This window comes from Corvus moneduloides, chromosome 2 (genome assembly GCF_009650955.1).
Source record: "Corvus moneduloides isolate bCorMon1 chromosome 2, bCorMon1.pri, whole genome shotgun sequence".
NCBI classification, from domain to species: Eukaryota; Metazoa; Chordata; class Aves; order Passeriformes; family Corvidae; genus Corvus; species Corvus moneduloides.
Genome location: NC_045477.1, coordinates 58,264,470 through 58,278,070, shown reverse-complemented (window position 1 = coordinate 58,278,070; position 13,601 = coordinate 58,264,470). Strand labels below are relative to the sequence as shown.

General features: G+C 43.9%; 1 protein-coding gene across 1 annotated transcript in view; it reads right to left on the bottom strand.

Annotated features, from left to right (window-relative positions):
- The window catches only part of VWA8 (von Willebrand factor A domain containing 8), a 181,263-nt gene extending 168,180 nt beyond the window's left edge, over window positions 1–13,083 (bottom strand). Inside the window, exon 1 of the mRNA XM_032099823.1 lies at window positions 12,854–13,083. Coding sequence (XP_031955714.1) covers window positions 12,854–12,998 — 145 coding nt within the window. The 5' untranslated portion in view covers window positions 12,999–13,083. The remainder of the gene's footprint in view (window positions 1–12,853) is intronic.
- Between the last annotated feature and the right edge of the window lie 518 nt (window positions 13,084–13,601).

Genomic DNA, 13,601 nt, shown 5'->3' with positions numbered 1-13,601 from the left:
GCACACCTCAATGCACACCCCCAAAAGATCTGGTGTAACATTATAGGTCTTACTAATTAGCATATCTATCAAGATTCCCCAATGAGGGGCTCAAGTGAGCTCCCCTTCCCCAGGAACTTTCCCTGGATGGTTCTATCTTAGTTTACAGAATGTGTTCTGGAGAGGACCTTGGTGTCTGGGGCATTCTGATCCCTACCTATGAAGCTTCTAAAATGTTTAGTCTCATAGCTTGACAAATAAGTCCAAGAATGTAGGCAAAAAACCACTAAGAATGCAAAAGCTATAAAAAAGGTATAAAAGGAGTATAAAAGAAAAGGCAAAACAGCATCATGACATCACTATCAGTGAGAAAAACACTTCTAGGTGTGATGATTTTCCTGAATTTTCATGCAGCCGGGAACAGTATCTGCTGGAGGTACAAAATTAGATATTCATGCCAGTGGGCCCTTCCTGCACTTCCTGAACATATGGCTGCAGAACCCGGCACCTTTCCAAAGTTTGAGTGGTCTCAAGCACTTCTTGCTCTGGATTTCAACAAACCTAAAGCATCTGGCCATTTTACTTAATGGCCTCTTCACTAGGACCTGCCTGTCTTATCTATCTTTCTGCAACCATAGGCTTGAATTAAATTGCAGGGCATGCCCTGTGCACTTTCTCATGGAAATCAAAAGTGAAATCAAGTTTGCAGTGAGGAAATGGGCAAGCACCAACACAGCAGTGGTCACACTGAAAAACAGCACAATACTCAAAACACAGGAAAATGAGGTTTAGACTAGAAACAAACCCAAAGTTTATTTTCTTTCAAGAGTTTGGGTCCCACAAATGAGTTCACAAGTATTAAGACCATGAAACTAAGATGACTCTAGTAAAATGATGTTTTTCCCATTACCGTTGCTAAAGATAACACCACCTCCACTGCACTGTAGTGCATGCATGAAGATGGAGAGGATTACTGGAGTAACACTGCTGCACAGGGGTACAGTTTTGCCACAGCACTGTGATTACACCTCCTTTCCAAAAGCTGAGGCCAAGTTTTGGAACTGTCTCTTGTGTTTGTGCTTTTCTCAGAAGTGAGATGCAGAAAGTAGAGAGCCCACAAACAAGATCAAACAAAGATCCAATCCTCTCGTAGATCTGTCCTTTGGCCTATTCCATCCAAGAGGATCCAACCTACAGTTGCCTATCTCTAGCATCACGAAAGAAGTCAAATGTTTGGAAGTCCAATGCTGGAATCAGAAAGAGAGATGCTGGAGAAGCAGCTTGCCCAAATCAAGAGACAACTAAAAGTCCTCCAACACATGCAGTAGTTCTCCTTTCAGTCAGCTATGACTCTAGCTTTGCACTCAAATGCCGTACTCTTCCAGCATACCCAGCTGTTACTGCTCATCTCACAGGACTGAGAATCCCCAAGTTCTGACTAGATTTATAACAGCCAGAGTAGAACCACCTGCAGTAACAAACAGGAAGCAGTGAAGAAAGGATTATAGCTGACTTCCTCCTAAACTGAAGGGTTTGACTAGCATGCAGAGATTGGGATTCACAGCTTGACATACATGCCTGCACATGGGTCTTTCTGTTGCTTCTGGACTCTAAATAATCAGCCCTCCATTTTTCCCTAAAATATTGGCAAAAGGTAGTAAGCCGGTGATTGTTCAATGCAACAATACAATACACTTTATGCAACAATACAATTGGAGCAATACAGTGTTCCAATAGCTTGCCAGAAAGTGGGACACAGGCAACAGCAGTACTGCCACATACAAGGTGGACAAGGATTCATCCCTGGCTCTAAGGGCAAGCAGAACCAAGCAGTTCCCACTCACCATGCTAGACGTAAGCACCCTTCTTTGATTGTGCAAGAGCTCAGAAGTGGAATGGCTCCAAACAGAGCTGAGGCAAGCTAAGAATTAGGCAGCTGTCTAAGGCTTTAGCTCCTTTTTTGGCCCTTGCTGAATTTTCATTTCAAATGCACCAATGAGTACTGCACCCTCTCCAGCCTGAAGCATTCAAATGCAGTCCAAAAGAAAGTTCTACAATAGCTTAGAGCCCTGGTCCTGACTCTGGAAGCTCTTACATAAATTAAAGTCACTGAACAACAGACACAAGCACTGCAGGGACTCAAATCTAGACTTTGGCTATCCCAGTGTTTTGCCTATCTCTTTAAGTTAAAAAGTAAGGAAGACTATTTTACTAAGTATCATCTCCCTTCCCCTTTCCTCTACTGCAGTTCCAAGCTCACTCTTTCTCAGTGGGGAACAGCTAATGGGGATCAATGACAAGTCACCAACATTTTTGCCACCACACCTTTTTAATGTGGGCCACCCATGGCGATGAGGGGGAGCCATATGAAGAGTGGCTGACATCACCTGGCTTGTTCAGCCTGGAGAAGAGGAGACTGAGAGGAGACCTCATTGCAGTCTGCAGCTTCCTCATGAGGGCAAGGGCAGGGGCAGGAAGTGATCTCTTCTCTCTGGTGAACAGAGAGGCATGAAGCTGTGTCAGGGGAGATTTAGGAAAAGGCTCTTAACCCAGTATGTTTGGGCACTGGAACAGGGAAGTAGTCACAGCCTGACAGAACTCAAGAAGTGTTTGGATAACATGCTCTCAAGCACATGGTGTGATTCTTGGGGCATATTCCTGCTCAGGGCCAAGAGTTGACGATCCTTGTGAGTCCCTTCCAGCTCAGGATACTCTATTATCTATGGTTCTATGAAAATGCCTCCAAGTTGATGAAAACACCCTGGGAGCCCACTGCTTCCTGCAAAAGTTGACATCTCTCTCAGTAGCTTGGCCTGGAACAATTTTAACACTCTAAAAAGAGCAGGTTGTCTTACATATCCCTAAGAAATTAGTGACAGTTTATTTTCTCTGAATTCCCCAGCCAACATGCAACGAGACAAGATTATATGATTAATTAGCTCCTAGTTGAAATCACCTCAGCTCAATAGTAAATACTATTTCATGCATACAAAGTCTTCCAAAACCCAGTAGGGCCAAGATGCAAAAACAACAAGATGTCAGACTTTTTCAATACATTGGGATGATGATATCATCTATAGGATAGAATTCTAATTACCTCGTTTATTAGCACAGTACTTGAAAGCCTTAGACGATTTCCTGTACTCCCTTAAAAAAACCAAACAAAAAACCAAACAAATCAAAACTGAGTTTGGTCTATGTGAAAAATGGAAAATGCATACCACCATGCAACTTCTGGTGGTATTTATGTGAGTCCATAACATGCTAACTCTTGATCAACACATCAAACCATGTTCAAAAATCCCACAAGTATTCCAGACATCAACAGACCCTACCAGCTTTCATGAAAAATGGGCTGGGAGAGAAATATATGTAAGATGTGATGAGAGCTGAGCACACAGTCAGGGTATTCAGCTTTTAATAGGTTTGTTGCTGCCTGGAGACAAATGTTGCCTCCAGCTTGCATCTGTCTAAAAAGCAAAAATATTAGCGGTGTTTAAAAGAACCATAAGCAATAATAAACCAGAGTCCATTTTCCTAGCTAAATGAGCACAGGGAGGATTAGCCCACTAATCTTATCACATACTTCCACCTGGGCTATATTTTCTTGTCTCAATTTGTTTCTTCTGTACTTGTTTAAAAACTCATGTTTGGTTACTCCATTTCCAAACCCTTTGAACAAAGATGTCATTCTGGACAGGCTCTTGTCCATGTTCCACCAGCTGGCAAGGAACTGATAACAGCCTGCTTAGTAAAATGGTGGTGTTCAATCAGAAAAACCCATAATTTGAGCACATATATCCCAAACTGTTTGACTATATGGCAAATTATGGAACAGCCCACATATACTCCAACCCATCCCACAAGCTACTACCACACTGTTGTGGACAAGAGCTATACGCACAGGATTTTGTGATGGATACTTTGTAGGCTGTGTCAGGCTTGCTTGGGCAAGCAGTGAAGATGTGCTTCTGCTTTCTTGTCTCCCACAGAGAAAACCATAACCTTAGGTACCACAGCCTTTGGGGGAAACAGTGGGATACAAGCATTGCATAATGTACACAAAGAAACATGGCTGCTGAAACAAAACAAGAGCCACATAAGCCAGAATCCAAAAGGTAAAGGGGACATCCCATTCATGGGGCAGACAAGATATAGACACAGGAAGTCTTTTGAGAGTCTGTGCAATAGGGGTCAAAAATTGGCAGCACACAAAGATTGAAACCCAGTAACAGGATCCTGAAGAGACTCTCTGATAAAAAAGGAGATATGAAAACAGCCTCAATACATGCAATGAGCTCTTTCTACTGCATCTGGAAAACACAGGTGTGAATTGTACCTCTGGCAATATGGAAATTCATACATGGACATATAGCTATCCAGTAACTGCAGAGCACTGAATTATATGCTCTCTTCTTTAGACCAACATTTTAGACAGAAACAATATTATGATCTTTATCTGCTTTTTACAATAACTGAGAAGGGCTCCTCAGGTGAGCAGGCGTATTTCTTCCACTCGGCCTGAACAGAAAGGCAGCACCAAGCCCTGAGCTGCAGAGGAGGCAGCCGGAGCCTGGGAAGGCACTTTAGCAGGGCACCCTGCACGAACACCCTGTGCTTTTTTCTCTCCCCCAGTATCTCCTACTCACTGTCAGCCAATATGGAATAGTAGGTTTGAGGGACCTTTGTTCTGATCCACTGTGGATGATGTGATGCTGCAATCTCAGTTAGAAGGCTTCCTGAACATGCGGGCTTACTGTGCACTGGGCACGTTTGACGGGTCTCAAAAGCTAGTAAGTACCACACCAACTATCCCTCCTCACCTCTCCACTTCCCAAGAAGAGACTATTCCCTAATCCTACTATTTATTCCTGTATGCTGAAAAGAAAAAGCCACTGCTGTTTAAATTATTTACAGCAACACTGGTCACATATAAAGATAAACAGATTGCATATCAACCACACATTAAGAACTTAAAAAGTAGAAAGAAGTTTTATTCTACTTGCCATTTTTCTGGTAAAATAACATATTAATTTAAAAAGAATGAAATTAATACATTTTAAAATGCTATTTTTAAATAAAGAAATAAAGAAATGAAGAAATCCTACTGTAAAAGAAAACAACCTGAAAAGATCTATACATGTATTTAGTTTTTTGAGTACACAACACAAACAGTTCCAATCCCACATGTAAATCATATTTGTATTACCTGTGTTTTATAAGACACTACAATGAAGCTTCAGGAGCATTATGTTTTTAGGTTGCTGAATTTATTGCCTTTTGGCCTCTTTAGTCTTGAAAAATAGGTGAGATTAACACACTCTCCTTAGTATATTACACATTCACTTGTTCACAGACCATCCATCTGGTTTCAAGAGCCTGGAACAGCAAGAGCTTATTAAAACTGTGAAGGTGCTAAGCTCTGCTAATATTAATTTCTGTGTGATAAAATCACTCCTGTTAAAGGAAAGTCTGGAATCTAGATTATATTCAAATGTATATTTCCGGGTCTTAACTTCATTCTAATGTGAAGGAGGGAAAAAAAATATGCTTTGAACCAGTATTTATCCAGCACATTTCCATAAAGAAACAGACAAGAGAGTCAGCCCTTACTAATCCTTGAAGAGCTGACTTACTGTGAAGAAACAGAAATTATACTTTCCAGTTTTTTTTCTTTTTCCTTAACTTTTCCAAACACATTATTCAGGGGAGCAAAAAAAAGGCAGCCCTATAACTTACTTCTTTTTTACATTTCATAGCAGCTATTATTGCCTGTCTTTATGGCTGCAAATACTATGTTTATTGAGCAACACTGTCACCTATTCTGTACCTCATATCAGTATTGGAAACCTCCCAAACACATGAATATGAGGGACTTTTCCCTGCACCCACAAGGTTTAGGTTTGCTTCTTGACCACCAGTGCCTTTACACACAGATGAGGTGGAGCTCAGCTCCTGTCAACAGGCCACTGCAGTCTGACGGCTGCTGCTGACTGAAACAGATTTTGTTGTGTAAACATTCTCCAAGCTAGGCAAAAATATCCACTAAAGTTGTGGGGTGTTATGGGCAAAAGGAAGTCTGTCTAAAAAAACCAAAATAATGGCTTCAAACATAAAATTTGAATATCACTCAATTTCTACTCAACATTCTTTTTAGACCTTCTATTCTTTTAATTTTCAGGTTTGAAGCTAATGCTAGATTTTCCAATTGTCTGTTTTGGGCTGGCTAATGAGTATCTTTACAGGTTACAGTCCAATGTGTCATGAACCCAAAATCTTGGTAGTTACTCCAGGAAGAGAACATTTTCATTCACTTTTCTGCATTAGTAGAAGATCAACAAACAACATGAAGGCAGAATCTTATCTGACACTGATCTCTGCTCTCTGGTGACCAGTGAGAAGACTCAGGGAAATAGCCTGAAGCTGCATCAGGGGAGATTTAGACTGGATATTAGGCAAAGGCTTTTCACCCAGAGGGTGGCTGAACCCTGGAACATGCTCCCCAGGGAAGTGGCCACAGCACCAAGGTTGACAGAGCTCAAGAAGCATTTGGACAATGCTCTCAGGCACATGATGTGACTCTTGGGATGTCCTGCACAGGGCCAGGAATTGGACTTGATGATCCTTGGGGGTGCCTTCCAACTCAGCGTGTTCTATGATTCTCTGATCCAGCCATGCAGGAAGCAAACAATCTTCACTTAGCAAGAGCTGTTATTTGTTTGGGCCAATACCCTGAAAGTAGGGAGTCTGATAAAGCTCAATTACAAAAGTCTTATGAGGTGAAAAGTCAATTTTAAATGTTTAATACCATGATGCTCTTACACAGACTTGATAAATTTCAGAATATCTCTTCGTAATACATTTACCATGTGAAAGAGGTGTTAAGCTGCCCATTTCATCAAATATCAAAACACTTCAGAAACACTGGTCTTCAACTTAAACGTAAGTTTACCACCAAGATGAGATCTGATGAGCTGTCACTCTGTCTGACTGAATCTCAAAAACCTTCAAGGACAGATGTTCCACAGCCATTCTGGCCAGCCTATTCCCCTGCTACATTCAACCAGACATCACTCAGCCAGTCCCCTCCCAGCAACACTTTAGTCCATTGGCAGATCTTCATATTTAAAACTTTCTGAGGCTTCTGTTGTCCCAGTTCTCATGTTTATCAGGGTCCTTCTGGGCAAAATGTCTGCACTCTGACAAGATGGTAGGGATTTTGTCCCTAATGCTAAATTGCTCTTTTACAGTCCTGCTGTCTGTCTTGACTGCCACTTTTGTACGTTCCCATTTTGTGTTTTAGTTCATTGAGAAATTCTCTGCTTGGCCAAACAGGCCTCCTGCTACTGCAGAATGGTTCATTCCTGAGCCACCATTAAGTTTTCTTTAAAATTTTCAAGGTCTCCTGTGTACCTTTCATCTTCATAGTTGTTATCCAAAGGATTCTACTTAGCTATCTCCTGAATAAGTGAAAGCTTGCAGTCCTCAAGTCCAGAATCCTAATTCTGCTGCTCACCTTCCCAGCCTTCCTCCAGATGTGCAACTCAGTCATGTTCCAGTCACCGAGATCCAGGCTGCCACCTGTGACCAAACTGGTCACAGCTCTTCCTTACTTGAAAGCAGCAGATGAAGTGAAGAGTCAACACTGACTCTGGCATCTGTGTTACAAAATTTTTACCAACACAGCCTAGGAATTACCAAAGTGCACGCACAACACCAGATTGCCCTCCTAGCTGATGTCTGCATGGCTGAAATCCCCCACGAGCATGAAAGCTCATGAGTGGGAGGTTACCGCTAGCTGTCTGTAAAAAGCGGTATCTGCCAGCTCCTCTTAGTCACACGGTAACAGATGCCCACCACGTCACCAGTGCTCCCTTTCAAATCTTCTGTAGCCAGAAGCTACTTTTGTGAAAAATTAGCTCAGAGTGTTTTAAAACTGTGTAAAGATTTATGAAGTTCATTTTGCTCACTGGAGAAAAACCAGACTATCTGTTCTAAACTGAGCTTAGATAACAAGTACATTAGTATAATTTCAATAATTTATTTCAACGAAAAAGAATCTACAACTGAAAATCAACAGAATTGTTTTTGAAACTTCACATTTACTGAAAAGTTATCCAAAATTGACAAAACAGCTTTAAAATTAGCTATGGCATTGCCTACAACTATCCTTAGTCCCTGAGTACGCCAAGCAGCTAAAACTTCAATCTTACGCATTAAACTGGGCACAACTTGTAGAACACATCACCATGTATCAGGTCTCTAACAGTTGTTTAACAGAAAAATTACATTTCAAACAACTGGTAAATATTAAAACTCAGAAACTATTTAGTGACATCCAGTCATGGGCCAACAGTGAAGCCCTAGAGAAGCTGACCTGTCTAACATTTCACCCCTTTGTTCCAGCTACATCAGCATGTCTAATAAAACACACTGGTTTTTTTACCATGAACCTTTCCTTTTCTAAATGTTAGAATTATTTGAAATAACCCAGGCATAACTCTGCAAACTTTCAGACAACTGGCTTTGAAAACTCCCATCTCCATTTGCTGCCTTCTAAGTTGTGCTGACGCAACAACTGTACATAAGGCCTCACCATAAATCAAATCCCTGGAATCATTTCAGTCACCACAATGCAGCCCCTAAGTACAGCTACAGAGGCAATGAACAATTATAGGAATGTCATGAGAAAGAAGAAGGAATGAAGTCTCTTAAATAGGTTTTGCCTATGAAAAAAAATATTGTCAGAACCACACTCACAGCTGTCAACACATGAACTTCAACAAAGATAATGACACTGGTAAAATTGGAAAAGGCAATGTGTCAGCAAGCATTTACACCCATCATCAACCAGTTCTTTAGTCTTTGGACAGTGACAAACCCAGAAAAAAACCCACTTATAAACACACAGTCAAATTCATAGTCTTCTTTCAGATTATCAATTTTAACACAATCATTTAGATCCTGTACACTGATGATGAACATTATAGGATTCCGAAGAGTGACAGTTTTCACAAGTGACTGTGTTTTACTCAGTAGATACACTTGTATGTACTACTGAGATCTTCTAGGCTTTAAACACAAGTTTGATTAGGAACTGGAATTGACCAAAAATTTCATATATGGAAAGCAGAGGAAGTGAACCTGGACAGCAGTGCTGCAGAAAACAGCAAATGTAGCTAGCATATATTTTGGTCCACATAAGTGACAAAGCGTAAGTTATTTTATCTACACTGAGCAGCAAAGCACACGAGAGACCTTCCTTTGCCTGACTGGCAATGATTTTTATTTTTCCAGCTCTTCAGTTTGCATCTAATTCAGCATTTTTTCCCTCTAACTCCTTTAAACAACTCCAATATTGTGTATTCTGTCAGCTTTAAAAAAAAATATTCATATTATGTATAGATTAAAATAATTAAATAACAGTGAACTGAGTTACGTAGAACTTCACTTTGTGCAGCTCATTCTGCATTTAAAATAATTCATCACAAGTAACTCTACAGTCTACAAAAACTTGATACTTTTCAGTCTTTTAGAAGGAAAAATGAAACCTGCATTAAAAATTATTCTGACGGTCAGCCTTCTACAACATTTGCTACTATAAATTGTTTCCCTCATTCATTAAATTGTGCAAACCCAAACCCTTCCTAGATATTCCCATTACCCTTTTGTCATGGAGTCTCTTTCACTTTGAGACTTCTCTTAAGCTTTACCACTTGATAGCTTTAGCGATTCTTCCACAGCCCCAGTGAACCAGCAAGCCATATTCACTTTGCAAAGACTGAGCTGAAATGCTAAGCATGGCTTCTTCATACATAACACCACAAGATCAGGCAGCACTTTCTCCCTTACACTTAAAAGGTAGCAGGACAGACAGTAAATCCAACCTGGCAGGGATGTCACATCCAAATTACTGGGTACACAACAGTTTGCCGTTTAGTTGACTCTTAACAGCTTCCAGCCTTTTCAGGCACATTTTGTTTATTTATGGAAGACACATGCAACCCCAACACCACTTACAACAAGAATTGTAATTACAGCAGCTGCATAGAAATAGTAAAAACACATATGGTACAAAAAATTTTGGATCATCCTTAGTAACTTCAGTATCTGCAAAGAAATGCTAGGGTCTGCAAGAGGACATGTAAACATTTTAAAAATTAATTTAAAAAGCATCCACAAAACAAAACACGAAAAAACCCAGTATGCTTAATATCAAGGTCCCAAATTCACAGAAACACAGGAAGCCCTATAAAGAATAAGATGCTCAGGTGTCAGGAGGGCAAATATCCCTAAGATTAACCAAGATTCTCTAGAGCTTTGAGACTTAAATCTTTCTACCAAAACTCCTACCATCATTGATTTTAACTGGGAATAGTCCTATTCTTCACATACATACAGAGTGTATTCACGAACATTGCTGAGTTAAGCTCAGTTGCATTCCATAGCACATGTAAAGTGATGAAATACTTTTAGCTACATTTGTATTGGGGTTTTAGGAGCTCTCCTGGGTTTTTTTTCTGTTAAAGGAATTTTCCCCATACGTGTTGCTAGGGGGACAAATTGCTGGGTACTTAAGAAAAACAAAAGACCTACCCATTGAGGGTGGAGTGCATCTGGCTACTCCTTTGTTCCACCGGGGTGGCGGACAGTCGGTCCCTGGTGTTTGGAGGGAGAGAGAGGCTGTTTCGTCCTCTGCTTTTTCCTTCTGCCAGAGAAACCCCGGGATCCCAAGCCCGCCTTCCCTGCCCCGCTGGGAGCCGGGCCATGGCTGCCCTGCCCCACCGTTGCTTTGAGCCTTCACTGTGTTGTAGCCCTGCTCGCCCAGACCTCCGGGGGGTTCCCCGTTTGGATACATCTCGTCTGCCACCCGGGATTTGTGCTCGTCCCTGCCGTTCCAGCCTGCTGTTCCCGAGGGTCCGGCCGGACACCGGGATCGGCTGCCCAGGGGTTTATGAGGCCTTTGTCCCATCCCTTCCCGGGATCCCAGGGCACCGGTGCCGCGTGTTCCCCGAGCTCGCTCCGGAGCGCCCCCTGCAGCCGCGGGGGAACCATCGCACCTGCCCTGCTCACCGGGAGCCGCCAGCGCCCCTGCCGGCTGCGAGCGGAACTGCACCCGAGGGGAAAGGGCCTGACAGCCGAGAAGGCTGGCACTGGGTTTGTGATTGTTTGCTGTTGCTGCCATGGTTATTGTTGTTTGTTTGCCTTGTTATACACACATAGATATATCATAGTAAAGAACTGTTATTCCTATTTCCCACATCTTTGCCTAAAAGCCCCCTGATTTCAAAATTATAATAACTCGGAGGGAAGGGGGATTGCATCTGCCATTCCAAGGGAGGCTCCTGCCTTCCTTAGCAGACACCTGTCTTTCAAACCAAGACAATTTGCTACCATTTTGTGCTGCTAAATTTCTTTTTGTTCTTAAGGTTACTCATCCCAACGAAGGGCTGAAAAGTGCTGAGCTACCTTCTTCAAGTGTTTTATTTGACTCACTTCATTGTTAACTTGTTCACTTTCACCGTAATTTGTTTGATGCTAAATAACTCTAGTCTTTTTAGTACCTGCACAAATAAAATATTATCTGTTCACAAATTCTTGAAGGATTTTCTAGTTATCAATTCCTCAAAGACTTCCTTCTTGAGTAACTTTTCAGAAACTAAACAAAGAAATTAACTGATCAACTAACAAACAGATTAAAAAATATTAAAATGGAGAGAAATGGGATTAAAGGGGTTTAATTAAGAGCTTGAGCAAGTACTCCACCATCAGAATCACTTGCAAATCACTACTCATCACTCACTCTGTACTTAGGAGCTTTGTTGCTTTTGGCATTCATCCTGAAAAATGTCAGATACCACAGGCATATGTCACCCTTTCCAAACGCCACTTCTACTCGGCACAGGCCCGTCACCTGTCTCTAGGGTCACCAGAGGATATTCCAGGGCAGTTCAGGTCATCCTTCATGCCATCTGCAGGCTCAAGGTCAACCCTCTATCTCATTACTCACACTCAGACACGCACCAGCGTTGGCAGCCCCTGACACAAACACTGAGGCACTGCCTCAGCAGAAAGAGGAAGCCATGTGATGCAGGAACAGAAAGCATGGGAAGATGTGATAGACACTCTGCAGAGCACAGTGGTTCTCACAGGCACGGGCTGCCCCTTGCTTCACTGTGGGTGAAGCACTTGGACCAGAAACTATCATGAGCCACAGTAAGCGTCCCTGCAAGCCTGTGACTGAACCCTGCCCTCTCCCCTCATGCCAGGTGAAGGAGAAGACCTCTGAGATCAGTGAGTCCAACCTATGACCAAACACCACCACATGAACTAGACCATGGCACCAAGTGCCACATCCAGTCATTCCTTAAACACCTTCAGGGATGGTGACTCCACCACCTCCCTGGGAAGTCCATTCCAATACTTAATCACCCCTTCTGTGAAGAAATTCTTCCTAAAGTCCAATCTAAACCTCCCCTGGTGCAGCTTGAGGCTATACCCTCTTATCCTATCACTTGTTACCTGGGAGAAGAGACCGACCACCCTCCTCTCAGGGAGCTGTAGAGAGTGATAAGGTCCCCCCTCGAGCCTCCTCTTCTCCAGGCTGAGCAGCCCCAGCGCCCTCAGACGCTCTTCACGGGACCTGCACTCCAGACCCTTCGCCAGCTCCGCTGCCCTTCTCCGGACCCCCCGCACTCACGAGTATGAGACACAGGAGCGGCAGCACAGCCTGGACAAGCCCGCAGCGCACAAGGCGGTACCTGTCTGCCGGCCTCCCCACGGCCCGGTGACAGCGCTGGGAGCTGTGGCCGGGGCAGGGGCAGCCCGGGGAGGCTGCGCGGGCCGAGACACCTGGGGGCCCGGGGTGGGTTACCTGAGCTGTGCAGCGCCCTGACTTCGGAGCGGCCGCACCGCGCCGCGGCCGCACCGCCGCCCACCACCTGCCGCAGGAGCAGGCGGACCCTGCGCGCAGCGGGACCCCCGGCCCCGCCGCCCAGGCACAGCACCCGCGACGGCATGGAGACGGCGGGGAGACAGGGAGAGCCAGGGCAGAGAGACAGGGAGCGCCGGGGCCGGGCCGAGCGCGGGGGAAGGGAAGCGCCGCCGCACAAAGTCCCGCCGGAAACCAGGGCCGGGCGGGCGCGGGCCGGTGCCGCCGGGTGCGGGGAGCTGCCGGAGCGGGGCCGTGGCCCCACGGGCCGGGGCGTTCCACGGGAAGGGTGAGGGGTCAGCTGCGGGGACAGCGTGTTTTGTTTTTGTATGAGGGAGGCTGAACTCCACAGCTGGAGACGTTTGAAAGATCCCGGAGAGCCAGGCGCGGGCAGCGGTGCTGAGGTAGATTGGTGCGCTCTGATCTCTCAAATGCTGCTGCGCTCATGGGCCCTCCTGCCCCAGTGCCGCCCCTCGCCTGCGTTTTGAGATTCAGTCATTTCGTACTTCAGGAGGAATTTGAGTTACTCCGGAGTGACGTTTGGCTTAGATGTGAGATTTTTGTAAAAGGTCATGTTGCAGAAATAGATTTCAAAACTGGCTTATTCCAGCTAAAGGTAATGCTCTTGGATTTATGTAAAAGCTCAGGAGTAAAATTTAGAATAATTTGTGAAAGGCTGAAGCTTTCACGA